This window comes from Mustela nigripes, chromosome 3, assembly GCF_022355385.1.
Source record: "Mustela nigripes isolate SB6536 chromosome 3, MUSNIG.SB6536, whole genome shotgun sequence".
NCBI lineage: Eukaryota > Metazoa > Chordata > Mammalia > Carnivora > Mustelidae > Mustela > Mustela nigripes.
This window is the reverse complement of record NC_081559.1, coordinates 66,712,199-66,738,573: the sequence shown is the minus strand read 5'-3', so window position 1 is coordinate 66,738,573 and position 26,375 is coordinate 66,712,199. Positions and strand designations below refer to the sequence as shown.

Here is a 26,375-nt window from a genome sequence, read left to right as displayed (position 1 = left end):
CACAACATTTCACTTTGCCAAAATGGTAAGACAGATACTTAAGTAAGCCATTATATTCTTTTTAATTTTTATTTTTATTTTTTTATTTTTTTTTAAAGATTTTATTTATTTATTTGACAGAAATCACAAGTAGGCAGAGAGGCAGGCAGAGAAAGAGAGAGGGAAGCAGGCTCCCTGCTAAGCAGAGAGCCCAATGCAGGACTCGATCCCAGGACCCTGAGATCATGACTTGAGCCGAAGGCAGCAGCTTAACCCACTGAGCCACCCAGGCGCCCCCATCATATTCTTTTTTAAAAGAATCAATGGACTTTCCTTCCTCTGTGTCACCCCAGAAAAATTAGTCACTGAAAAATTATACCAAGAGCTTTTATTTATATGGATCATAGTTGTCAATATTAATGTATTAGAAATTAAACCCAAGAAAAATGTAAATATTAAGTAATTTAAAATAACAATAATAGATCCATTGCATATTAGCATGAATACCATTTTTATTAAAAGTATTTTTTTAGGGCGCCTGGGTGGCTCAGTGGGTTAAGCCGCTGCCTTCAGCTCAGGTCGTGATCTCAGGGTACTGGGATCGAGTCCCACATCGGGCTCTCTGCTCAGCAGGGAGCCTGCTTCCTCCTCTCTCTCTCTCTCTGCCTGCCTCTCTGCCTACTTGTGATCTCTCTCTGTCAAATAAATAAATAAAATCTTTAAAAAAAATAAAATAAAATAAAAAGTGATCTAAGGCTTTAAAAAAAAAAGTATTTTTTTAGTCTTTTTTCTTTTTCCAACTCTCTTTTTTTTTTCAAAATCCTTTTCCAAAAGAAAAAAAATTAATGAGAAGAGTGGCATAGTTTTACATTTTTGAAAATCTCCTCAATATTTGGCCTAAGAGAAGATGACTGGATTCATTTCCTTTCTTATTTTTTTTAAAGTATGTTTAACATAGAATGTTTTATTAGTTTCAGGTGTACAAGATACTGATTTAACAATTCTACACATTACTCGGTGCTTACTGTGATAAGTGTAGTCACTGTCTGTCACCATGCAATGTTATGGTATTATTGACTATATCTCTTGTGCTGTACTTTTTGTCTCTGCAACTTATTTTATGACTACAAGTTTGCACCTCTTAATCCTCCTACCTCTTTCACTGGATTCTTAGGCTTGTTTCTTCATTGAGTTGTTTATGATATATTGTTCTGGTTTATATGCATGAAGAAAATCTGATCTCATGCAGAAATGTAAGTGCTTAGGGATGCCTGGGTGGCTCAGTCAGTTTAGCGTCTTCCTTTGGCTCAGGTCATGATGCCAGGGTCTTGGAATCGAGTCCTGCATCATGCTCCCTGCTCAGCAGGGAATCTGTTTTTTCCTGTCCCTTTGCCCCTTCCCCTTGCTCATGCCCTTTCACTCTCGCTCTCTCTCAAATAAGTAAGAACTTTAAAAAATAAAATTTAAAACAATGTAAGTAGTTAGAAAGAGGAGGAGTACTTGAAAGGTCTCTTAGGATGAATGAGAATATTCTTTGATACTATACTAAATTCCAATAGGCAGTAGTTTTGTAAAGGTTAATTACAATATAACATTTGAAACCATGTCAGTGAACTTTTCATATTCTGTTACATTAAAATCCTTTGACTGTCTTGCACTTTGAATAGATCTTTTACCCAGGCATGATTTTGTGATATCATGTGTCTCATCTGGAATATATTGGTTCACTGAGCTATGCAGTTGACACATTTCATTATACCGTATCAAAAATACCTTTTTCTCATCGGAACAGTGTTTAAGTGTCAGAAAGCTGTTAAGCTCACTGTGGTAGGCACAAGTTTTCTAGAATTCTAATTTTTTGCTTAAAAGCTTGAATTTTATTAATGGCAACAAGTGGTGTCAGTTGTTTTCCTGACAGGCTTATTTTGTTTTTGAGAAAATGCCAAAGTAAAAATGGTGTTCCATGAATACAATTTTTATTGCTTCGTCAAAGAGATGCTTAAGTGAAACTGGCTTTTTTTTTTTCCCTCCTGTCATTGCATGGTTGGTGAAGAAAATAGTCACCTGCAGTATAGTTTGGTGCAACTGCCTTGATTCAAATGAAGATGCCAGCAGCTTTATCCGCCATTGCCTGAGCACCATAGTGCAACTGCCACCACTGTAAAAAATATATATAATATGTTGACATTATTATGAAAATAATTCTGACCTCTTGAAGACCCCCTTAAAGTGTTTTGGACCTCTAGGAATCCCCAGATCACACTCTCAGAACCTCTAAGGTAATTGTAGAAACCCATTCTCTTACCAGAAACTGATGTAGCAATAGTTTGTGCCCTCAATTTCTGGCCAGTGAAATCTGAGAGTAAATGTGTTGAGGAGCTTGTGAGAAAATTTCCCCATTCCTACAAAGATATAAGGAAGAAATGGTCCTTTTCTTCCTCTGGATATTACCATATTAGTTGTGATACCTGGAATTGCTGCAGCCATTTTGTGGCAAAGGAAACCAGCCTTAGGGAGGAAAGTAATCCTGTTAAGAGCAGGATAGAGAAATGACAAGAACCTAGGTCCTTGCTGACATTATAGAACTAAAGATGAAACCACACCTAGAGCTTACCCAACCTCTGGACTTCTAGTTATGAGAGATATTATTCTCTTATTATTTAGGCCAGTTTGGATAGGGTCTTCTGTTACTTGCCATTGGAAGCATCCCCCAAAACATTTTTTGTTAGCGTGATGAATATTTTTTAGTGTCTGGTGGCCATTTGCATTTCTTTTGTGAATGTTTATTGGTGGCATTGGTGTATTTTGTACTGAGGTCATTTCTAAATACTTCCTAACATTCCTTAGTATTTTTAAAGCATTCCTTACATATTAGTAATACATTGTAGTGTTTTGCAAGTATCTCCACCAGAGTCTTCTATAGCATATCCTCCCATACATCTTTTAAGCAATCTATTAGTCTTTTTCTTTCCTTTTTTACTTTATGTTTAAAAGAGTCTTTTCTACTCCCACTTTTAAGTAAGTATTCACCTGTATATTTTTAGGCCTATTGAGTATTTTTTACATTAAAAACTTAAACTTACCTGGAATTTATTTTGGTGTTAGGTATAACATAGGCATATAACTTTATTCTTTCCAAAATAGGTCGCCTTTTTCAACCCCAAGATCTAGAGTCATATGCTCTCCTGACTGAGCCAGCCAGGCTCCCTGGTAGTGCATTTTCTTAATACACTTTTTTTATTAGTCCACCTTTAACCACTGCTTTGAAATACTAGCTTTATTACAAGAATTCTTCCATACATTTTACCCTAGTTTGTGGACTATCTATCCTGTTTCACTGCATTGACTGTATAACCTGGCACTGTAGACAGAAGATATACTTGCTTTATAGTGTATTATAATGTCTGGAAGGGTAAGCTCTTCTCTACCCCCCTTAACCCAATCCTACCACAAGTAGCATCACTGTTTCCCTTCCAGTATTTTCCTGGCACTTCCTACACATTTATTCTTCCAGATGAACTTTTAAATTATTTATTCAAGTTCCTCAAAAACATTTTTTGGAATTTTGAGTGGCATTTCTCTAATTTTATGGATGGTTTTGTTGAGAATTTGCATTTTTACAATACTGAATCTTCAGCTTCAAAAACCCATATATTGTCTTCCTATTTATTAAAATTATCTTCCACGTCCCTCTGTAGAGCTGTATAGCTTTCTTCCTATCAGTCCTGTATATTTCTGGCTAAGTTTATTCCTTCGTATTTCATATTACTTTTATTGCAGTCATAAGAGGAATCTTTTTTCCTATATATTCTCTATTTTTGCTATTGATATTTGTTAAAAAAAAAAAACTTACAAAAAAAATTCAGCTTTTATTTCCAGATAGTTTTGGCTTCTTAAAAAACAGTAAGCACAAAGGACACTATCATTTGTGGTAGTACAATGTGTACTGTGTGATTTATGAGGGATGAGGTTCTGCTTAAAGAAACAGAACATACCAGAAACTATATCTCAATGAGCATGATCTTTCCAAGCTGGTTATATTGGGAGTCTATATTTTTCTGGCAAAAAAAACCCCACAACAACTGACTCAAAAAAAAAAAAAAAAAGGTATTATCCTAAAGCAAAGGGTTTGACACCATTAAGGATATGAAAAAGAATCAATAAGCTCCAATCAGAGAAAGACGGTAATCATCTGGTTCCACTCATATGAGGAATAGAAGAAACAACACAGAGGATCATAGGGGAAGGGAGGGAAAACGTAATGGGAAGAAATCAGAGAGGGAGACAAACCATAAGAGACTCTTAATCATAGGAAACAAACTGAGGGTTGCTGGAGGGGAGGGGAGTTGGGGGATGGGGTAACTGAGTGACAGGCATTAAGGAGGGTATGTGATGTGATGAGCACGGGGTGTTACATGCAACTGAGGAATTGCTGAACTCTACCTCTGAAATTAATGATGCACTATATGTTGGCTAATTGAGTTTAAATTTAAAAAAATAAAAATTAAAAAGAATCAGTAAGCTTACTAGAAGGATATTTTCTGAAAATGGAATTTCAGAGATGTTTATTACTTTAATAAGTAGTAATCCCTCAAAGTGACTTACTTGAAGGGTCAACACTTATTTTGATGCACAGGTTTACTTCTTAAATAGCATCACTTTTTAGACATGCTTAGTGTTACCAGGTGGCAAAGAAATGGCTGACAGGTTTTATGTGGTTTTGTTGTTGTTGTTTTAAAAGAATCATCATTTAATCATACTGTTTTTATATTAAATAAGATTCATGTTGCCCCAGGCAGTATGGATTGGCAGTGTTTCAACTGTTGGGAAAATGGAATTTGCCAGTCTTCTAAGATCATTTAAAATAAACAAACAAATTTCTTTTCATCCACATTATGGATTTAAAAAGCATGTGTGGGCTAACCTTGTATCTTAATCACCATTTTAAATGTTTCTATAGAAAATGTGGTGCTGGGCTCTTAGCAGTTGAGTTACAGATGATGTTAGAAATAAGACCTTTTAGGTTGAAGATTACTGAGGTTTCTTTACATGATGTGATTCTTGAAGGTTAAGAATATAATACTCTCTTGTGATGCCTGTCTGGCTCAGTCAGTAGAGCATGCAACTCTCGATCTCAGGGTTGTGAGTTCAAGCCCCATGTTAGATGTAGAGATTACTTTAAAGTCTTTAAAAAAAAAAAGAATATAATATTCTCAATTATTTTTAAGCAACTTGCTATGGCATTATTATTCATGGACTTCAGAAAATCATTCTTAAATTTACTGATTTTTTTTTTAGTTTATATAATTTCTTGCAATAAGGCTTATTATATTTTAGGAAGGGAATGTTCATATTTTTTTATTTCTCTGGGTGAAGAGTCCGGCTGTAGGTCAGAATCCTGTGCATGGTATTTCAGACCTGACTACAGGCAATTACAAGACTTTTCCTGGAAGGCCTAACAGGAGGAAGCTGCCATTTTCACCGCCAGTGCATTGCAGTTTTCTGGGGGGATTGTAGTCAAGGCTCCCCTGGGCAGTCATGCTCAATAATGGGGACTGCTGCTGAAATACTTTCTCCACTTTGGCTCAGTACCATTCCACTCCTTGCTCTTCTACCCCCACCACCAACCCCCTTCTAGCCCATGGATCTATGGAAAGACAGGAGACAGTTTCCCCCATCAGTGCTGCATCTACGTGATCCTCACCCAGTGCCGTTCCACAGGGAAAAACATAACACTCAGAGCTGGTGCTTCTCTTTGCCTCTTGTTTGCCCTGTTGCAGTAAGTAAAGGCTTGACTGTTACTTTCAGTTTGGCTTGTTGTCTTCATTCCCCACCTCAAAACCTGATTGCTTAGCAGTGGGAGGTGGGAATTTTTTGTGTGATACATTTTTTTCCTTTTCAGGCTTTAAGGGGTGCCATTTAGAAATGTTTCTGGAATTCACCAAATAGTAACTTGACTTTACATTTGTGAAGTACTATGTAGTTTATAGTGTTCTGTGCAAGAACTTTGTAACTTAAGAATTATCTGCATTTTACAAATGAGCCCATAGGTTCAGGCAAAGTAAGTGACTTTTCTAAAAGTCATGATAATAGAGGGTTGGACCAGGACTTGAATTTGAGGCTTCTTATATACTTGGTTCAGCACTTTCTACTTTACTTCCCTACTTCACTGGTAAATTAGTTTTTTTACCTTCTTGGGAAGCTGGGACTACTTTAAGTCTGTTTAAGTTAAGCAGCACAATGGAAGGCTTGGTGCTTTGGTGTCCTTGAAGCCCTGTGGAAGTTGTAAGATGAACCAGACTAATGATAAAAACAATAATATCAGCTAAAGTTTATTGAACACTTACTGTGTGCCCAGCAGTATGTCACATATATGTATTACATAGATCACCTTCTCTGACCTTCCTAAATCTTCAAATAATCTTATTAGCCACATTTTGAGGAAATTGACATTAACAAAGTTAAATATCATATCATAGGTTGTGTGGTAGCAAGTCGCAGAGCCTGGATTCAACTTAGTCCAAAACCTTTGCCTCTTCACCTGAAATTGATTTCCGAGAAGACTTGAGGTGATTCTACCCTACTTTGGGGGTATTTCAGCTATTAAGGAGAAATAAGAGGAGAATTCTCTGGAACAGAATCTCCTAATATAGTATTTCTTAATATTGAAAAATGTATACACCTCCATTAAAAAGAAAAAAAAATTCTTAGGCCCCTGGGTTGACTTAAATTGACGTATTGTTACACAAATCTAGGTATAAGCTCCGTGTTCAAGTATAAAGTATATAAGCTCTTGTTCAAGTATAAAATCAAAGGACAAATGAGGGACTTTTGGGTGGCTCAGTCACTTAAGCAACTGTCCACCTTTCCTCAGCTCAGGTCATGATCCCAGGGTCCAGGGATAGAGCCCCACATCCAGCTCCTTGTTCAGTGGGGAGTCTGCTTCTCCCTTTCCTTCTGCCTTCTGCTCCCCCTGCTTGGGCTCTCTCTCTCTGACAAATAAGTAAATGAAATCTTTAAAGAAAAGTGCAGATATAATCACAAAGCCAATAAAATTCAAATTTCCACCATAATGTGACTGCTGATGTGTTACCAGAACCCAGTTGTAGCTCTCATTATTAACAAGGTACTGACCTCCACCACACAGGTTCTTTTGACTTTAGCCCATCTTTACTATTGTGCGCTATGTGTCTTCTCAATTCCCTCACCACTTTTCTCAGTTTGAAATACTGCAGAATCTTTGACAGTATATTCAGATGCATCATCTCCATATTACATAGCTGTGCTGCTTGTTGCCAACAAGATCATAAATGCAGACATAGGTGCTGAAATCAAGTAGCAGTGATACATTTGCTCCTTTTGATTTTATTTTTAGATCATTATCATAATATAAACATGATTTTAGTAAATTGTCAGAAAAAAAATTGTCAGTAGGACCTGAGTTTGACAAACCCTGTTTGTTCTTTTGTTTTTAAATGTGTGTGGGGTCTTTTTTTTGTTTTTGTTTTTGTTTTTTTTTAATAATCTCTACACCCAGCAAGGGCCTCTAACTTACAACCCCAAGATCATGAGTTGTATGCTCTACTGACTGAGCCAGCCAGGCGCCCCAAACCCTGTTTTTTTTTTTTTTTTTTATAATTTTTATTTATTTATTTATTTGACAGAGAGAGATCACAAGCAGGCAGAGAGGCAGGCAGAGAGAGAGGAGGAAGCAGGCTCCCTGCTGAGCAGAGAGCCCGACGTGGTGCTCGATCCCAGGACTCTGAGATCATGACCTGAGCCTCCCAGGACTCTGAGATCATGACCTGAGCCGAAGGCAGCGGCTTAACCCACTGAGCCACCCAAGTGCCCCACCCCAAACCCTGTTTTAATAGATGTGTTTGTTACTGAAGAGCAAGGAATGGAAATCTATTATAATGACCTTAAGAAGGTTAAAATGAGGTGGTGAATGGCAGTCCATGTTTTAGCTTTTGTCTACTCTAAAGTGTTTTTATTTTCGTAGGTGTTTATAAACTTGTGGTTCTTTCTAGCCACACTTAAGAGCTCATTCCAAGCAGGATTTCCTTCTCATTGTTACAGTGTCACAGTTTTTGTTACTAGGTGACATGGGTTATCCAACTCAGAAGGCCTAATTACTAACCAGTAGGTTCTATTTCTCTTCTCTTCCCCTTATTTCTTTTCTTTTCTTTTTTTAGATTTTATTTTTAAGTAATCTGCACATCCATCATGGTGCTCTGATTTACAGTCTTGAGAGCAAGAGTTGTATGCTCCACTGGCTGAGCCAGCCAGGCGCCCCCTCCTTTCCCCTTATTTCTATTTACCCCAGACTTAAGCCACATCATGTCCATCAGCTACATCTCGCTCTCCTCCCTCCTTTTCCTCTGTCCTCTTTATTTTTCATTTCTGGTCATTTTGGGCTTACTTTATGGTCATCATTTATATTCTCCCTCAGTTCCACCATCTTAAATCACCACTACTTTTTGTACTACCAGCCTGGACAGGCCTAATACAGATAAAAACAAATATATTGCCCCCAGACTGCCAGATGGTAGAGGAAATCATGTAACGGGTCTGTCAGGTTACTTCTAGTTGCAGATAATAGAAAACTCAGATTGGCTTAAATAATTGAGGGAATGTATTGGCTTAATAACTGAAAAAGCCAGAGGTGGGTTGGGCTTCAAATAAAACATAACCCAGCTGCTTAACAATGGCACTGAACTTTCTTTTATCTTTCCAGTTTTCTTTCCTCAAAGTTAGTTTCATCCTAAAGTTGTACCATTGTGAGACCTGGCCACTCAAGTCTCTAAGATGGCTTTTGTTGTGTACTAAACTGTGACCCACCCCCACCCCAATTCATACCAAAACCCCAGCCCCCAGAATGACTATTATTGGAGATAGGGCCTTTATGAAGGTAATAAAAGTTAAGTGAGGTCTTAATGATGGGCCCCTAATCCAATAAAATTGTGTCCTTACAAGAAAGAACAAGATACCAGAGAGATTTTCTCTGTCCACAGCATGCAAGAGGGAAGGCCATGTGAGGATGCAGCTGTCTACAAGCCAGCAAGTGATACCTCACCAGAAACCAACTTTGATACCAGTACTGTGAGAAAATAAATTCTGGTTTTGGTCATGTCTCCGTGTCTCTACAGACTCAAAGATCTCAAATCCATGAGCTATTAATGGAGAGTGAGTGGTCAGGAGGCAACCAGTAAGTGGTTGCTAATTTGAGTTGCAACTTCAGTTGGGCCAGTTAGCTGTTAACATTCCTTTACTCAAATGTTGTTAGTTTTCTTTTCCATTTTTTTTCTCTGTTCCTCCCTCAAGTTCCCTACCGTGCAGTCTCTTACTTTACACAAGGATTATAACATTGGGAAAGGACTTCCACTACAAACGTACCTGTTCTCACTCGTGAGAGAATGAAATTGTTCTAGACACCTTATGTGACTGACACATTTTTGGTGTCCCTTCCCTTCCTCCCACTTCTTCTTTTTTTTTTTTTTTTAAGATTTTATTTATTTATTGACAGAGAGAGATCTCAAGTAGGCAGAGAGGCAGGGAAAGAAAGAGATGGGGAAGTAGGCCCCCTGCTGAGCAGAGAGCCTGATGTGGGGCTCGATCCCAGGACCCTGGGATCATGACCTGAACCGAAGGCAGAGGTTTAACCCACTGAGCCATTCAGGTGCCCCCCTTCCTCCCACTTCTTAAAGCTTGTCAACAATTTATCTCTTTCCTTTTTTTTTTTTTTTTAGATTTTATTTATTTATTTATTTGACACCGATCACAAGTAGGCAGAGAGGCAGGCAGAGAGAGAGAGAGGAGGAAGCAGGCTCTCTGCTGAGCAGAGAGCCCAATGCGGCTTAATCCCAAGACCTTGAGATCATGACCTGAACTGAAGGCAGAGGCTTAACCCACTGAGCCACCCAGGCACAGCTTCCATTATTTTCATTATATTTTTCAACATTGGATTTTCTCTTATTCTACAAAGATGCTTTAAGATCTTTGCAACTTAACAAATACTCTTCTTTGATTAGGCAACACCTCAAGATGTGCTCCAGCTTCTCTCTTTTCCTTTCTACTGCCTGTGATAGTCATCTACATTTACTACCTTCCCTACACTACCCCATTTACCTACTTATTCCTCAACTCTGCCTTCTGCTGGCACAGCAGGGTTTTTGTTGTTGTTGTTTTTAAATTTTTTATTTTTATAAACATATATTTTTATCCCCAGGGGTACAGGTCTGTGAATCGCCAGGTTTACACACTTCACAGCACTCACCAAAGCACATACCCTCCCCAATGTCCATAACCCCACCCTCCTTCTCCCAACCCCTCTCCCCAGCAACCCTCAGTTTGTTTTGTGAGATTAAGAGTCACTTATGGCTTGTCTCCCTCCCAATCCCATCTTGTTTCATTGATTCTTCTCCTACCCACTTAAGCCTCTATGTTGCATCACCACTTCCTCATATCAGGGAGATCATATGATAGTTGTCTTTCTCTGCTTGACTTATTTTGCCAAGCATGATACGCTCTAGTTCCATCCATGTTGTCGCAAATGGCAAGATTTCATTTCTTTTGATGGCTGCATGGTATTCCATTGTGTATATATACCACATCTTCTTTATCCATTCATCTGTTGATGGACATCTAGGTTCTTTCCATAGTTTGGCTATTGTGGACATTGCTGCTATAAACATTCGGGTGCACGTGCCCCTTTGGATCACTACGTTTGTATCTTTAGGGTTGTTGTTGTTGTTTTAAAGATTTTGTTTATTTATTTGACAGAGAGATCACAAGTAGGCAGAGAGGCAGACAGAGAGGGGGGGAGGCAGGCTCCCCTCCGAGCAGAGAGCCCGATGTGGGGCTCGATCCCAGTACCCTGAGATCATGACCTGAGCCGAAGGCAGAGGCTTAACCCACTGAGCCACCCAGGCGCCCCTGGCACAGCCAGGTTTAAAACATTTTGATAAAGGTCAAAACCGATTATTTATTTTTAATTTCTCTTTTTTAATATTCTTTAATATTGATCACATAAGCTGGCTCCTCTTCCTCTACCTGTCTCCTAAGTTTTGTGTTACCATGAGTTCCATCAGTCTCATTTTCTTTCTCTATCAGTTCATCATGACTTCATCTACCACCTGTAAACCAGTGACTTGCCTCCCAAATCGACATCTCTACCAGTGCCTGCCAGTTACGTAAATTCATCTCCAACTGTCTGTTGGAAATATCCACATAAATATACTGTGGGATCCTTAACACTTGTCATGTGCAAAATGAACTTACTGTCTTCTTTTCCCTACCACCATCCCACCATTACCTACCTTTTTTCTGAACTCTGTCTTGATTAGTCTCATCCTCTACCCCGCTACCAAAGCTAGAGATCTTGTTCCATATCCAAATACGCAGCTTCATCCTACGTATTTGGCTTCATCCTACTTCCATGTCTGATCATTTCAAAAGATCTTATTGATTCTGCTTCTGAAGTGTGTCTTGACTTAACTCCTTCCTTATCATTTTGTCTTCTCTAGTTCCCATGATTTCTGACAGATTCTTGTTATTTGGCACCCTCCTTTAATTAATTCTATATAGGAGTGTTTCTCAGTCATTGATGTGCACCAGGATCACATGAAGATTTAAAAAGCTGTACATGCACAGTCCCAGAGCTTTGATTTTCACTAGTCTGGTATAGGACCGCATGTTTTGTAGTATAAAACAATCATAACAATCTTTATAAAATACAGATCTAATCATATGGCTCACCTGTTTAAAACTCATCAGTTGTTGTCAGTGCCTACAGAAACTGCCTAGGGGTGCCTGAGTAGTATAGTCAGTTGAGCTTCTGACTCTTAGTTTTGGCTGGGGTCATGATCTCAGAGTCGCGGGATCGAGCCCCAGCTCAGGCCCTATGCTCACCATGGAGTCTGCTTGAGACTCTGTCCCTCTCTTCCTCATCCTCTGCTGTTCCCTCCCATGGGCTCTCTCAATCTGTCTCTCAAGTAAATAAATAAATCTTAAAAGAGAGAGAGAGAAAGAAAGAGAAAGAGGAAAGAAGGAAGGGAGGGAAGGAGGGTGGGAGGGAAGGAGGGAGGAAAAGAAAGACAGCCAGACTCCCTAGTCTGGTATAAAGATTCCTTATTATCTGGCTCTGGCATAAATTCCCAACCTTATAAATACCTCCCCATCCCCACGCTCACCTGCCCCTCACATCATAAGCTGTAAGAATACAAAGTTAATTTTTTTTTTAAGATTTTATTTATTTACTTGACAGAGAGAGATCACAAGCAGGCAGAGAGGCAGGCAGAGAGAGAGCAGGAAGCAGGCTCCCTGCTGAGCAGAGAGGCTGATATGGGGCTCGATCCCAGGACCCTGGGATCATGACCTGAGCTGAAGGCAGAGGCTTTAACCCACTGAGCCACCCAGGCGCCCCCCAAAGTTAATTTTCTAATATAAGCTTAGAACAGTTTTAGCTTTACAGAAAAATTGTGAAATTTGTATAACTACCATATACTCCATACTGAGTTTCCCCAACTATTAACATCTTACATTAGTATGGTCACAGTTAATGAACCAATATTGATATATTTCTGTTATCTGTTCACTAAAATACATAGTTTACTCAGATTTCCTTAGTTTTCACATATCCTTTTTCTGTTCTAGGCTCTAAGGACACCACATTGCATTTTTTTTTTTTTTTGAAGACTTATTTATTTGAGAGAGAGAGAGGGAAAGAGAGCATGAGCATAGAAGGAAGGGGCAGAGGGAAAGGGAGAGAGTATCCCAAGCAGACTCGGAGCATGGAGCACAGAGCCTGATTGAGGGGAGGGTGCTCAATCCCAGAATCCTGAGATCACAACCCGAGCCAAAGGACACTCAGTTGACTGCACCACCCATTGCAACACCACATTGCATTTTAGTCATCATGTCTCCTTAAGTTCCTCTTGGCCCTTACAGTTTCTCAGATTAAATTGCTTTTTGAAGACCTTGACAGTTTTGAGGAATACTGTTCAGTATTTTATAGAATTATCCTAAATTGGGGTTTGTCTGATGTTTTTCTTATGATTAGACTGGGGTTATGGATTTGGGGGAGGAAGAAGAACACAGAGGCAAAGTGCCATTCTCATTATATCCTATCAAGAGTACATGCTGTCAACATGACATCCACTATTGATGTTAACTTTGATTACCTGACTGAGTAGTGTTGGTCAAGTTTCTCCAGGGCAGAGTTAAGTTTCCCCTCTTTCCTACTGTACTCTTTAGAAGGAAGTCACTATGTGTAGCGCACACTTAAGGAATGAGAAGTTATGGTCCACCTCCTTGAGGATGGAGTATCTACATAAATTATTTGGAATACTTCTGCCTGGGAGATTGTCTGCACTTATTATTTCCTGCACTTATTATTTATTCAATCAATCATTTATATCCATATGGACATACAGATACTTTATTTTGGGGATCATAACCCAAAACTATTTTGTTGCTCAAAGTGTTTCAACTTTGGCCATTAGGAGCTCTTTCAGTTGGCTCACATGTCCCTTTGACGTACCTCAGTCATTGTGGGGTTTTGAATTTTGTTTGTATTGTTTTCTTTTTGATTACTTCCTTACTTTCTGGGACTAAAAGATGCTTCAGGCTCATCTTGTATATTCCCTGCCTTAGGCCTAGCTAGCATTTCTCCAAGGAGCCCTAGTTCCTTTTGTTAGAGAATGGTATTAGAAACCAAGATATGGGACTCCTGGGTGGCTCAGTAGGTTAAGCATCTGCCTTCGGCTCAGGTCATGATTCCAGGGTCCTGAGATTGAGCCCCGCATCGGGCTCTCTGCTCTGCAGGGAATCTGCTTCCCTTCCTTTCTCTGCCTGCCTCTCTGCCTACTTGTGATCTCTATCAAATAAATTAAAAAAAAAAAAATCTTAAACTTTGTTCTTTTAAAAAAAAGAAAGAAAGAAAGAAAGAAACCAAGATCTGGGTGCTTCCTGGGCTTGTTGCTACTGGGATGTGGTAGCTTCTAGGCCTTATCAGCCCGCGGAGTAGGGAACTATATGTTTGTGTACTAACTTGTGTATATACATATCTACAAATATTTCTACATATAATATCTGTATTTATATTAAGTTAAACATGAGTTCATACTGATGATTCCAATTCTAATCTATTACTATATGGATCATTTCAACCTTCTCCCTCCATTTGTTTGTAACCTTCCAATTCTAATCTATTACTATATGGATCATTTCAACCTTCTCCCTCCATTTGTTTGTAACCTTTGATTCCCAGTGAGAAACTTGGTCCGTTCCCACCATCTACTATCTATTTTATAGTGGTTTCAGAATTGTTAACCTCCTTTCAACTGGAATATATGCTTATTATACTTCTTCTTGCCTTTAAAGACCCCAACTCATTTTCAAATTTACTTTAATTAGTATCTTTTTCCCAATTACTTTTTATTTCCTGAATTTAGCATATGCTTTCACACTTATTTGTCTTGAATTGTGCCAGTCCCTCTGCCTGAGACACCCTGGTTTTTGTCCTTATCTCTTTGAAATATTGCCACTCATTCTTCTAGACCCAGCACAGATTTTTGCCTGTACCAGGAAACTTTCCCTGGCCACTGCAAATAGACTTCAGTCACTCATTCCTCTGTGCTCTGATAGTACCTTATATCCACCTCTACCACATGTGTGTCAGGACTATTTGCATTTCATTTCGCTTCACTTGATGGTACGTTTCTTGAAGGCGGAAACCAAATGGATTTGTCCCTGGATTCCCAGGACTTAACACTATTGTGTTATATATTGTATGTTAGGAATCCTCTTGGATGAAAAATAACAGAAAATCTAACCTTGGTTAAAATATTTAAGGATTTTTCTTACCTACAAAGAAGTCCAGAGGAAGGTGGTAACTAACATTGGTTTACCTGTTCATTGGTGCCATCAAGAATCAGACCCCTTGGGGTGCCTGGGTGGCTCATGGGTTAGCCACTGCCTTCGGCTCAGGTCATGATCTCAGGGTCCTGGGATCGAGCCCCACATCGGGCTCTCTGCTCAGCAGGGAGCCTGCTTCCTCCTCTCTCTCTCTGCCTGCCTCTCTGCCTGCTTGTCATCTCTCTCTGTCAAATAAATAAATAAAATCTTTAAAAAAAAAAAAAAAAAGAATCAGACCCCTTTCCTTCTCTGCACGCTGCAGAGGAGGAACACTTCCCTCCTATGCGCACTGCATCCTGAGCTTGGATGCATTGCATCTAAGTTCAGGAAAGAGGTAGGGTGAGTTTGTGCCAGGAAGCTATCCTCTGGTCCCTTTCCCTCCATAGGGAAGAAAGACTTTAGCCCCTTGGCAGACTTTTTTCATCCAGAACTTGGTACCATGTCTCCTCTAACTGCAAGAGAAATTAGAAAGCTGAGTTTTTAGGAAGACTAATCTTTTGAATGAGAACAAGATGTTGGAATAATCACAGATGCTCCAAGTAGTCACAAGACTGCAAGGAAATCAGGGATCTGTTTCCTATTGGTTAAAGGACCTGAGGATTGACAGAGGACCAGTCCAAGAAGTCTCTTCAAGACAAGAGGGGAAAAAATGAATGATCCCAGTGCTCCCACTGTGTGGAGTACCTCACCGTTCATCTGTTGAGGAATCTAACATACTCTGGCCACCCACTCTAAAATCTTAGAGAATTCTATATTGCTCTGGAAACTTTCAGCTTGTCTTCTCATTTAGAAATCGTATTGTTCCTATTAACTTTACTTTTTGTTCTTTGGCCCCTTTTCTAAGTACCATGCCTCCTATGCTTTTGCAGTCAAAATGTTTCCTGACAGCCCATGGTTAAGTTTGCCTTGCTTTTTTGCAAGTTGTAACTAGTTGTAACTAGTAACATAACTTCTACTACCTAAATTCTATGTTCTTTTGAAATTAAGGAGATACAGTCATTTGGATACCTTTATTCACTGTATTTCAGATTTTTTATATCTAACAACTATTTATGATTTGAATTTTTTAATAATGTTCCATTTTATAACAGGGCAGCCTTATTGACACATTAGTCCAAAACATGGCTGGGTAAACCCTGTGTACAGGTATAAGTACCTCCTGCCATCTGGTATACCTAGAGATAGGGACCTTTGTAATGAACAGGAAAACAGAAGTCTCGTTAAGGGACAAACTACATTAATCTCATCCTTGTACATTTTTTTACTAGAATTTATAAGGACTGATAGCACATAAAGTATATATGTAACTTAGTACCCTTTCTCAGTCCACCAAATCTGATTAATGCCTCTAGAAATTAAACAGTGCATACAAACTTGAAATGCTGGGTGGATGAGTTAAAATAGATTTCATTCTGATCCAGCATCATGATTTTGGAAACAGCTTCCAGAGTAATTTGAATGGTATGGATTGAGGCAGCTTTGAGATGGAGTGACATGAAATCCATTAAAGAAATAACTTGTGAATCCCAGTAGCTTCTAGTAAGTACCTGGTGTGGCCACCTTTAAGGGTGGTCATGGTGAGCAAACACTGAGCATGAGCTTTCCATTTTGAAGCTGCAGAGTGACTGATGTCATAGTGTGATCAAAGTGCTCTGTAAATACTTACTGTAATTATTGTTGTTGTTCTGTTCTTGCTAATAGCCTTATTTATACCCTGAAATTATAATCATCCAAACAAAGATGAAAACAAGATGTATAAGTTTTCTGAGCTGTTTGCCTCACAGATGGTCACCCTTGGAGTTCTCCAAAATTGCTAGGGTTAATTGAAGCTTCAGTCTTCACTGCAGTGTAGTTGATACTTAAGTGTTTCTTACCTGTAGTCTCTCACTATCCAAAAACAGTACAACAATAGCACTTTAATTTGCTCTCATTAATGCTAGCCTCTCAGGTAATGTTAGTGCAGTTTTATCTAGATGATGTTTGTTCCTCTGAATGAAACCTTTGTACCAGCTACCCAGCTGAGAAGAAAAGCTAAACAGTTACAAAGAGAAAAATACAAATGTCTCACTAATTTATTTATTTAAAAGATGTTCAGAACCCAGGAAACATCAAAGGGGAGTTAACTTTTAAATGGAGGGCAGGCATTTAGTGTGTGATTAACAGTGGTTTCTTTCCCTGAGATTTCACTGAGCTGAGACAACTGGGAATCATTCTTGGGGAGCCTAACAAATAGTCTTTGCTCAGAGCCAGCTGACTGCTCCAAGGATAATTGTTATAGACTCACACAAACAGCAGTACTGTTTGCTCTAGTTCTTTGGTGCTCTTCTAGCAGTATTGAGATGTAAAAAGGCAGTCATAGGATCAAGCTTAGATAGAAAGAAGTAAGTCCTTCTTTGCCTCTACTCCTCAGCTGTGTAAAAGTAGAAGACCAGTATTCAAATGTTCCATTATTTAGGTGATGCAACACCTGAGTTTGTAATACTGGAAAAAGAATAACTATGCTTTCCTAAATCTGGGCACTAGTGTCTCCCATTGGCATTGCTTCCTATTTAATTAAGGCCCAAGAGAAGAAACGGAACTGCAAAAGATGAAGGGGGTAAGGAGGGAGAAGGAATTCTGGGTCTCCTTAAATTAGTTACAACAAATTAACAACTTCAGTAAAGACTGGAGAATTAGGGTGCCTGGGTGGCTCAGTGGGTTAAGCCGCTGCCTTCGGCTCAGGTCATGATCTCAGGGTTCTGGGATCGAGTCCCGCATCGGGCTCTTTGCTCAGCGGAGAGCCTGCTTCCCTTCCTCTCTCTGCCTGCCTCTCTGCCCACTTGTGATCTCTGTCAAATAAATAAATAAAATCTTAAAAAAAAAAAAAAAGACTGGAGAATCAGTGCTGTGATCCTTCTAGCATGTGTGGTGTACAAAAGTAGAAAGCAAATGGGTGAACTGTATGTATGTGAATAGCAAAGATGTAAAAATACAGAATAAGGAAACAGAGTCTGGACTCTCCAGTTAGACTGACTGGGTTCAAATTGAAGTGTCATCAGTTATGGATTGGGTGACCTTAAACATGTTCTTTTATGTCATTCTGTATGGACTTTTCCTCTATAATGTGGGTATAAAAGCAGTACCCCTTGATAGGAAAATAGAGGTTAAATAAGATAATACATGTAGGGGTGCCTGGGTGGCTCAGTCAGTTTAGCAGTTGCCTTTAGCTCAGGTTATGATCCCAGGGTCCTGGGACTGAGTCCCACGTCGGGCGCTCTGCTAGGCAGGAACCTGCTTCTCCCTCTTCCTCTGCCTGCAATTCTCCCTGCTTGTGCTCTCTCTTTCTGTCAAATAAATAAATAAAATCTTTTTTTTTTAAGATAATACATGTAGAAAAAAATGAAACAAGATGGGATTGGGAGGGAGACAAACCCTAAGAGACTCTTAATCTCACAAAACAGAGGTTTGCAGGGAGTAAGGGGGTAGGGGGAAGGTGGTTGGGTTATGGACATTGGAGAGGATATGTGCTGTGGTGAGTGCTGTGAAGTGTGTAAGCCTGACGATTCACAGACTTGAACCCCTGGGGCTAATAATAATACATTATATGTTAAATATATATATATATATATATATATATATATATATACACACACACACATACACACACACACATATATATACATACATACATATACACACACACACACATATATATGTAATACCTGTAAAGTACTTAGAATAGGGCCTTCAGGGGCACCTCAGTGGCTCAGTCCTTTAAGAATCGGACTCTTGATTTCAGCTCAGGTCATGATCTCAGAGTTGTGAGATCCAGCCCCATGTGGTGCTCCACACTGAGCATGAAGCCTGCTTAGGACTCTCTATCTCCCTCTCACCCTGCATGCATGTCCCCTCCCCCTCACGCACTCTCTCTCTCTTCTTTCTCTCTCTCAAAAAAAAAAAAAAAAAGAAAGAAAGAAAAAAGAAATAGGGCCTCACACATGGCAAATATTTGACTCTTTTATTAATTGAGATTTACATGAAAGATAAACTGGGATTGGGCATTTATTCCTTAAAGACTTTTTCAATTTTCAGAATTTAGTATGGAGTATTTCCTTCAATTGAAATTATCCTTTTTATTTAAAAAAGTACTTAAAACTATTATTCTACAAAAATTAAATTCACAATTACTTAAACACTTTTTCATGTTTGTAACATGAAATATCCTTGTACATTACATATTCTGGTAGAATATGGTATAGTTTGTTGGTATGTAAGACAGGTGAATCATTGTGAAAAGGGATCCATTTTTAGTAGAAAGCAAATCATCTAGCCAAAATTTGGAGGTAGGACAGAGATCTCTTCCTCATATGTCAACCTATACCAAGGCGGCTGCTTTTGCTACACACAATGTGGTAGCAATGATGAGTTCAGAAAAGTGGTATAAAAATTGTCTTCTCCTTGGCTTGTCATACTGTATGTGGAACCTGAGTCATTTTGTGTATTTGTGCTTTTCCGTGTATTCTAATATAAGTGCACACTTAGCTATATCTAAGCTGGCAGGAAGTCTGTCAGCATTTCACGACATACTTCTGTATACTTATAAGTATAGTATTGTTATTGATAATGAAATTCTGCCATTCTGATATTTGTATGAGCTTCAGTTCCTTTCTGAATCTGTTCCTTTGTGATTTCTCTAGCCAGTTAACTACTCATGACTGAGTCATGGCATTGAAAGCTCAGAGGGCCTTTGCCCTAAAGTCATGCTCATTATGTTTCATTTTGACCTTGACAGGACTTGATAGGAAGAACCACTCTGGGATGGTGAGCTGCAGTTGGGAACCTATAGGCAAAGTAAGTAAAAGAAATACCATTTGATTGTATGGACTAGAATTGGATATGGCAGAATTAGTTTAAGCTAAGTTAAATGAAGGATGAGGACCTCAGAACTCTTCAGGTGCTTCCAACAGTACATAAAAACTTTCTGAACACCAAACAAGGATTTGCGGAGATTTTTGTTATCTTCATTTTGCTCTGCTCTGAACTGGAGGAACTCAAATTAAATATCAGCCTTAGCAGTGAGCACACTAAAACATGCCTAGAAAATTCTTACCTGTGTTTCTCACTTTTAGATAGCCTCAAGTTTTGTTTCTGACAAACACTTGATAATTTGAAACTATTACGAGAAACACTAAGTCTGTTAGAAAAACTGCATTGTAACTATCTGGCTAATATTCAGACCTTTATTTCATACAAGTATACTACTTACCCAGGTTATGTTGGCCTCATGAAACAGAATGATAAGTATTCTGTCCTCTATTTTCTGAAAGAGTCAGTGTAAGATTAGTGCTATTTCTTCCTTAAGTATTTGATATTCACTAGTGAAGCCATAGAGGCTTGTAGTTTTCTTTGTAGGCAGATTTTTTGTTTATTTGGGGTTTGTTGTGGTAAAATATATGTAAGATTTACCACTTTTATCTTTTGCAAATATACAATCCAGTGGCATTAAGTATATTCACATTGTTGTGTAAGTATCACAACTATCTATCTCTAAGACTTCTTATTTTCCCCAACTGAAGTCCTATACCCATTAAACATTTAATTCTTTCGTGGCAACCTACTACCATTCTACTCTCTGCCTCTATGAATTTTTGACTACTCTAGGAAATTCATAGAGGAGGAATGATACAACATTTCTCCTTTTATGATAATTGGCTTATTTCACTTAGCATAATATCTTCAAGGCTCATCCATGGTACAGCATGTGTCAGAATTACCTTCTTTTTAAAGGCTAAATAATACTCCATTTTATGTATATGTCATTTTATCTGTTCATCTTTTGGTGGACACTCAGCTTGTTTCTATCATTTGTCAGTTGTGAATAATGTTGCTATAAACATGGTATACAAATATGTCTTCAAGTCCCTGTTTTCACTTGCTTTGGGTATATATCCAGAAGTAGAATTGCTGGATCGCATGGTAGTTTTATGTTTAATATTTTGAGGGATTGCTGTACTGTTTTCCACAGCATCTGCACCATTTTACATTCCATCCAGCAATGCACCAAGGTTCTGATTTCTCCACATCCTCACAAATACATTTTTTAAAAATAATAGCCATCCTAATGGGCATGATGTTTGTTTTGCTTTTAATTACAAATTTAATTTATTTAGTACATTTGGGGCTATTTAAATTTTTTTCTTGCACTGTTTTGGTAAGTAATTATTGGTAAATTGTGGTTTTGAAGGCATTTATCCCATCTATAAATGGAATAAAATTTTTCATAATACCTCCTTATTAGCTTTTCAATGTCTGTAGGGTCTGTGGTGATGTCCTCTCTTTTATTCCTGTTACTAGAAATCTGTGTTTTCTGAAATACAAGTGCTTGAGATCAGTCTTGCTGGAGGCTTACTAGTTTTATTAGAGTCAGCTTTGACTCTGATTTTCCCTGTTTTATCCACTTTCTGTTTCATTGATTTCTGCCTTTAGTTTCTGTTACTTCCTTCTCTTTACTTACTTTGGATCCTATTTACTGACTTTCTAGCTTTTTAAGATTGAAACTGGATCATTGGTTTGAGATCTCTCTTCCTTTCTAATAGAAACATTTAAAACTATCAATTTCCCTCTAACCATTGCTCCAGCTGCATCCCATAAATTTTAATATTTTAAGATTTCATTGTTATTTAGTTCAACATATTTTCTTTCTTTTTTTTTTTTTAAAGATTTTATTTATTTATTTGACAGAGAGAAATCACAAGTAGATGGAGAGGCAGGCAGAGAGAGAGAGGGAAGCAGGCTCCCTGCTGAGCAGAGAGCCCGATGCGGGACTCGATCCCAGGACCTTGAGATCATGACCTGAGCCGAAGGCAGCGGCTTAACCCACTGAGCCACCCAGGTGCCCCAACATATTTTCTAATTTACCTTAAGACTTACTAACTCATGTAAATCTGACATATAGGTTATTTAGAAGTGTGTTGCTTAGGGCACCTGGGTGCCTCAGTTGGTTGGGCATCTGCCTTTGACTTAGGTCATGATCCCAGGGTCCTGGGTTCCAGCCCTACATAGGGCTCTCTGCTCAGTGAAGAGCCTACTTCTCCCTCTCCTCCTTCTCTTGCTTTTTTTCGCTTTCTCTTTCTCTCTCAAATAAATAAATTATTTTTTTAAAGTGTGAAGCTTAATTTCTAAATATTTGGGAACTTTCTAGATATCTTATTATTATTTAAAGTTTGAATAAAAAAGCAAGAGCCAACATTATGCTCCTATAAGAGAAGCACTTTATGTATATTTTTTAAGAGAAGCACTTTAAATGTAAACATATAAATGCAGTTAAAATATATATATAATATATAAAACACTGCATAAGACATGTGGTCAGGTTATATTAATATCAGACAAAGTAGACTTGAAGAAAATAGGTATTACCAGAGATAAGGAGGAATATTTATTAATGAGTCAATTCATCAAAAATATTAACACTAGGGGGTGCCTAAGTGGCTCAATTGGTTAAGCGACTGCCTTTGGCTCAGGTCATGTTCCTAGAGTCCTGGGATCGAGTCCCGCATCGGGCTCCCTGCTCTGCAGGGAGTCTGCTTCTCCCTCTGACTCTCCCCCATCTCATGCTCTCTGGCTTTCTCAAATAAATAAATAAATAAAATCTTTAGAAATATATATATTAACCATAAATATTGTTATGGCCAGAAAGCATACCCTGTAGGATTTTAATACTGTGGAATATACTGAGACTTGTCTTACAGCCCTGCATATGTGGTGTGCCTTGGCAAATGTTTCATGTTCACTTGAAAAAAATGGGCATTTGGCTATTACTAGATATAGTGTTCTTTCTGTATGTCATTTAGGTCAAGTTGATAATATTTAATTCTTCCATATCCTAATTGATTTTTTCTATTGTTTTCTTAATGTATTATTTATTACTGAGAGGGGGGTATTAAAGTCTCCAAGAATTACTGTGAATTTGCTAATTTCTCCTTTTAAAAAGTTCTGTCCAATTTTGCTTCATGTATTTTGAAGCTCTATTATTATGTACATGCACATTTAGGATTTTATGTCTTGACAGATTGGCTCATCATTACTAAATGTCCCCTTTTATCTCTGTAACAGTCTTTTTTTAAGTCTACTTTGTTATTAAATAACAAAAATTCAACTGGATAATTTTTTTTTTTTTAAGATTTTACTTATTTGTTTGACAGAGTGCGAGACTGTGAGAGAGGAAACACAAGCAGGGGCAGTGGGAGAGGGAGAAGCAGACTTCCTGCTGAGCAGGGAGCTCCAGTAAGGGGGCTCAGGATCATGAACTGAGCTGAAGGCAGATGCTTAACAACTGAGCCACCCAGTCGCCCCTGAGTAAATTTTAAAGATTTAGTTGGCTTTATTAACCAGTTCACAAATTGGGCAGTATTCCTTCTAGCACGTAGAGAGGAGTTCCAAAGGACTGCAGAAAGGACAAGGTTTTTAAAGGTAAAGAGGGGCTGGAAACAAGGAAATTATTAGCAAAGAATCCATTTTTTTAGGCAACATTGCCCTCCTAAGGGAACTGAAGGGGTCTTCCAATTAAGTCCCTAGTGCACCAGGAAATTCTCATGTTGACTGGTAAAAGGTTACATTTCTGAGGGATTAAAACTGCAGTTATGTTAGGTATTAATTCTTGTTTTACTGACTTGGGGTCTTAACTAAGTGATGCCATTTGGGGCCTGTGGTTTTGTTTTTAACAGTATTAATATAGCTCCTTTGGTTTTCTCATGCAGCGTTCATATAGTATCTGTCTTTATTTTAATATATTTGTATTTTCGTATTTAAAGTGCTTCTCTTATAGACAGTTTATGGTTGGATCTTGATTTTTCATACAAATTGATAATCTATGTCTTTTAATTGGACTCCATTCACATTTAATGTAATTATTAATATAGTTGGGCTTAAATATCTCATCCTAGTATTTGTTTTCTTACTGTTCTTTTTGGTTTTAGTTCCTCTGTGCCTCCTTTCCTGCCTTCTTTTGGGTGATTGGAATATTTTTAGCTACACTAATTTGTTTTATTTCAAATAAAAATACTGCTTCTTCATACAGTTTCATTAGGCAGATAATAATATCTTAGTTAAACTGCAAGTTAGGGTATGCCAAAAGAGTTCAGAGAGGGTAAAGGATAAAGAGAGTGGAACAATCTGGTGGCAGAAATCAACTTTCTCTACCAGAATTGTGTTTGGGGTTGACCCTGCCCATCTTTTCTTTTCCCATCACAAAATGGAACCAGGAACTAGTAGGCATTCAGCTAACATGATAGTCGTAACATTGCATTTGCCTCCACCAAAGAGCCTTCATTTAGCAGAGAAGGAAAAACAAACAAGAAACAGGAGATCTGCACCAGCTATTGAGTGTTTTGTTTCTTCTCACACACTTTTTGAATCATTGTTACTGGTGTAACTGGATTGCTGCCTATATACTGTCATACTTTCCTGTCACTGCCTTCTTCCACACTGTAAGGATCTTAGGAGCCACCCTGAAAATATGAATATTTTCATATAGTTTCCTTCTAATTAAATTTATGCCAGACAGTGGAGCGCCCGGCTGGCTCAGTGGGTTAAGTCCCTGCCTTTGGCTCAGGTCATGATCTCAGGGTCCTGGGATTGAGCCCCACATTGGGCTCTCTGCTCAGCGGGGAGCCTGCTTACGGTCACCACACTGCCTGCCTCTCTGCCTACTTGTAATCTCTTGTCAAATAAATAAATAAAATCTTTAAAGAAAAACAAAAACTAAATTTATATCAGACAGGTATCAGTTTTATATTATCAATCAAACAGTTAATTCACAAGCAACTTTAGAGGCTTGCAATTTAGTTGAGAAAACATATAATTTTATTATGTATTTTTCTGTATTGTGTTTATTATATAAATGTATCATTTTTATATAATAAAAAAGACAAAGAGCAATGCAAGGCTGTGTGTGACTGTTACAGATAATAAATAAATGAGGTAAGGTGTTTTTGTAGTTAATTAGAAAAACAGCAGCCTATCAAGATTCTTGATCATTTCTAGTGAGAGAAACTCATATCTTCTTTTCCCCTTTCTCTTCTCTATATAGATAAATATAGATAAGTATCACATGATTATTTGAAGATTAAAATTTCATTTTGATTTGGCTTTTCTGGGTGGAAAACGTTTACCTCATTTTACACTTTTGAGCATCAATTGTCTCTCTTTCTAGGTATAATCAGTTTCTACTCTTAAGCATACAGATTTTATGAATAATATTCAGTGCAGAAAGAGCTCTAAAAATAATTGTGCAGGTAGGGTTTTGTTGTAGTCTTACGTGGAGAACAGGCAGGAGATAAGAACAAAGGCACATCAGAGGAAATGTAATGGTTGGCAGAGCATTTCCTCTCATTTGCCTCCACCAAAGAGCTTGCATTTAGCAGAGAAAGAAAAACAAAACAAACAGGAGATCTGCACTAGCTATTGAGTGTTTTGTTTCTCATCACTGCTAGTTACATTTGAATGGAACCATTACACTCTTTTTGGTGTATAACTAAGCCCTTTTTTTCCTCCAAAAGGAAAATCTTGAATTTTGTGTTTGAAAACACAATGAGAAGTTTTTGACATTCTGCAGTTCATTTTGGAAATCACCATCTTAAAAGCCATTGCCTTTCAGTAAGTTGGTAAAGGATGTACAATACATGTCATTTTTACACAAAATAGTCCCTTAGATAGTCTCTAGTGTGTATAAGATATACACACCTTTTAGCAATCTGTTTTTACCTGGAAGCTTACAGCATTAGGCTCAATGTTGTGATGAACAATTGAATGGGGATGAAACGCTGAGCACTCTTACAATGGATTTTTATTTAAAAAAAAAAAAAAAGGTAAGCTCTTCAGAGCTTCTTTTTGATACTTTTCCATAAAGATTGTAAGCCAACATATTTGTCAGTATATAATTAAGGCAACATTCTCTTTAAATGTTCAAGTTCTTCCAAAAATGGGGATGGACTTGACTAACCAACTGATGATTCTCCTCTTAAGCTAGGATTGTATGTTTTTTTTTGTACAGGGAAATCTGTTTTTACAAATGTATTACTAACTATTCTTACAAATTTATGTATACAGGGTTGTTAGAATTAAGAATCACTGGGAGTAGGGGTACCTGGGTGGCTCAGTCATTAAGTGTCTGCCTTTGGCTCAGGTCATGATCCCTGGGTACTGGGATGGAGCCCCGCATTGGGCTCCCTGCTCAGCAGGAAGCCTGCTTCTCCCTCTTGCTCTCCCCTGGTTTGTGTTCCCTCTCTCAATATCTCTCTCTGTCAAATAAATAAATAAAATCTTTTTAAAAAATTGCTGGGATCATATTTTCAGTATTTACTTATTATTTGACTAAATTTCATACTATTCAGCTCAGCTCAGAGGAGATTTTGTAGGTTTGTTTTCTTATTCTGCTACTACTGTACTTGGGTTTTTGGTCTAGTGGTCATAAAATATTCCCAAGAAATATGTTCCCTTAG

At 38.1% G+C, this 26,375-nt stretch overlaps 1 protein-coding gene across 5 annotated transcripts in view; it reads left to right on the top strand.

Moving 5' to 3' along the window:
- METTL8 (methyltransferase 8, tRNA N3-cytidine) overlaps positions 1-26,375 on the top strand; it is an 85,853-nt gene that overhangs the window by 13,429 nt on the left and 46,049 nt on the right. For 4 of the 5 annotated variants that reach the window (XM_059394151.1, XM_059394152.1, XM_059394155.1 and 1 more), the window contains one exon: positions 19,667-19,725. The exons of the other annotated variant lie outside the window; for it this stretch is intronic. In XM_059394151.1, coding sequence (XP_059250134.1) covers positions 19,693-19,725 — 33 coding nt within the window. In that variant the 5' untranslated portion in view covers positions 19,667-19,692. Of the gene's footprint in view, positions 1-19,666; positions 19,726-26,375 lie in introns of those variants that run through there. 5 annotated transcript variants of the gene reach the window in all.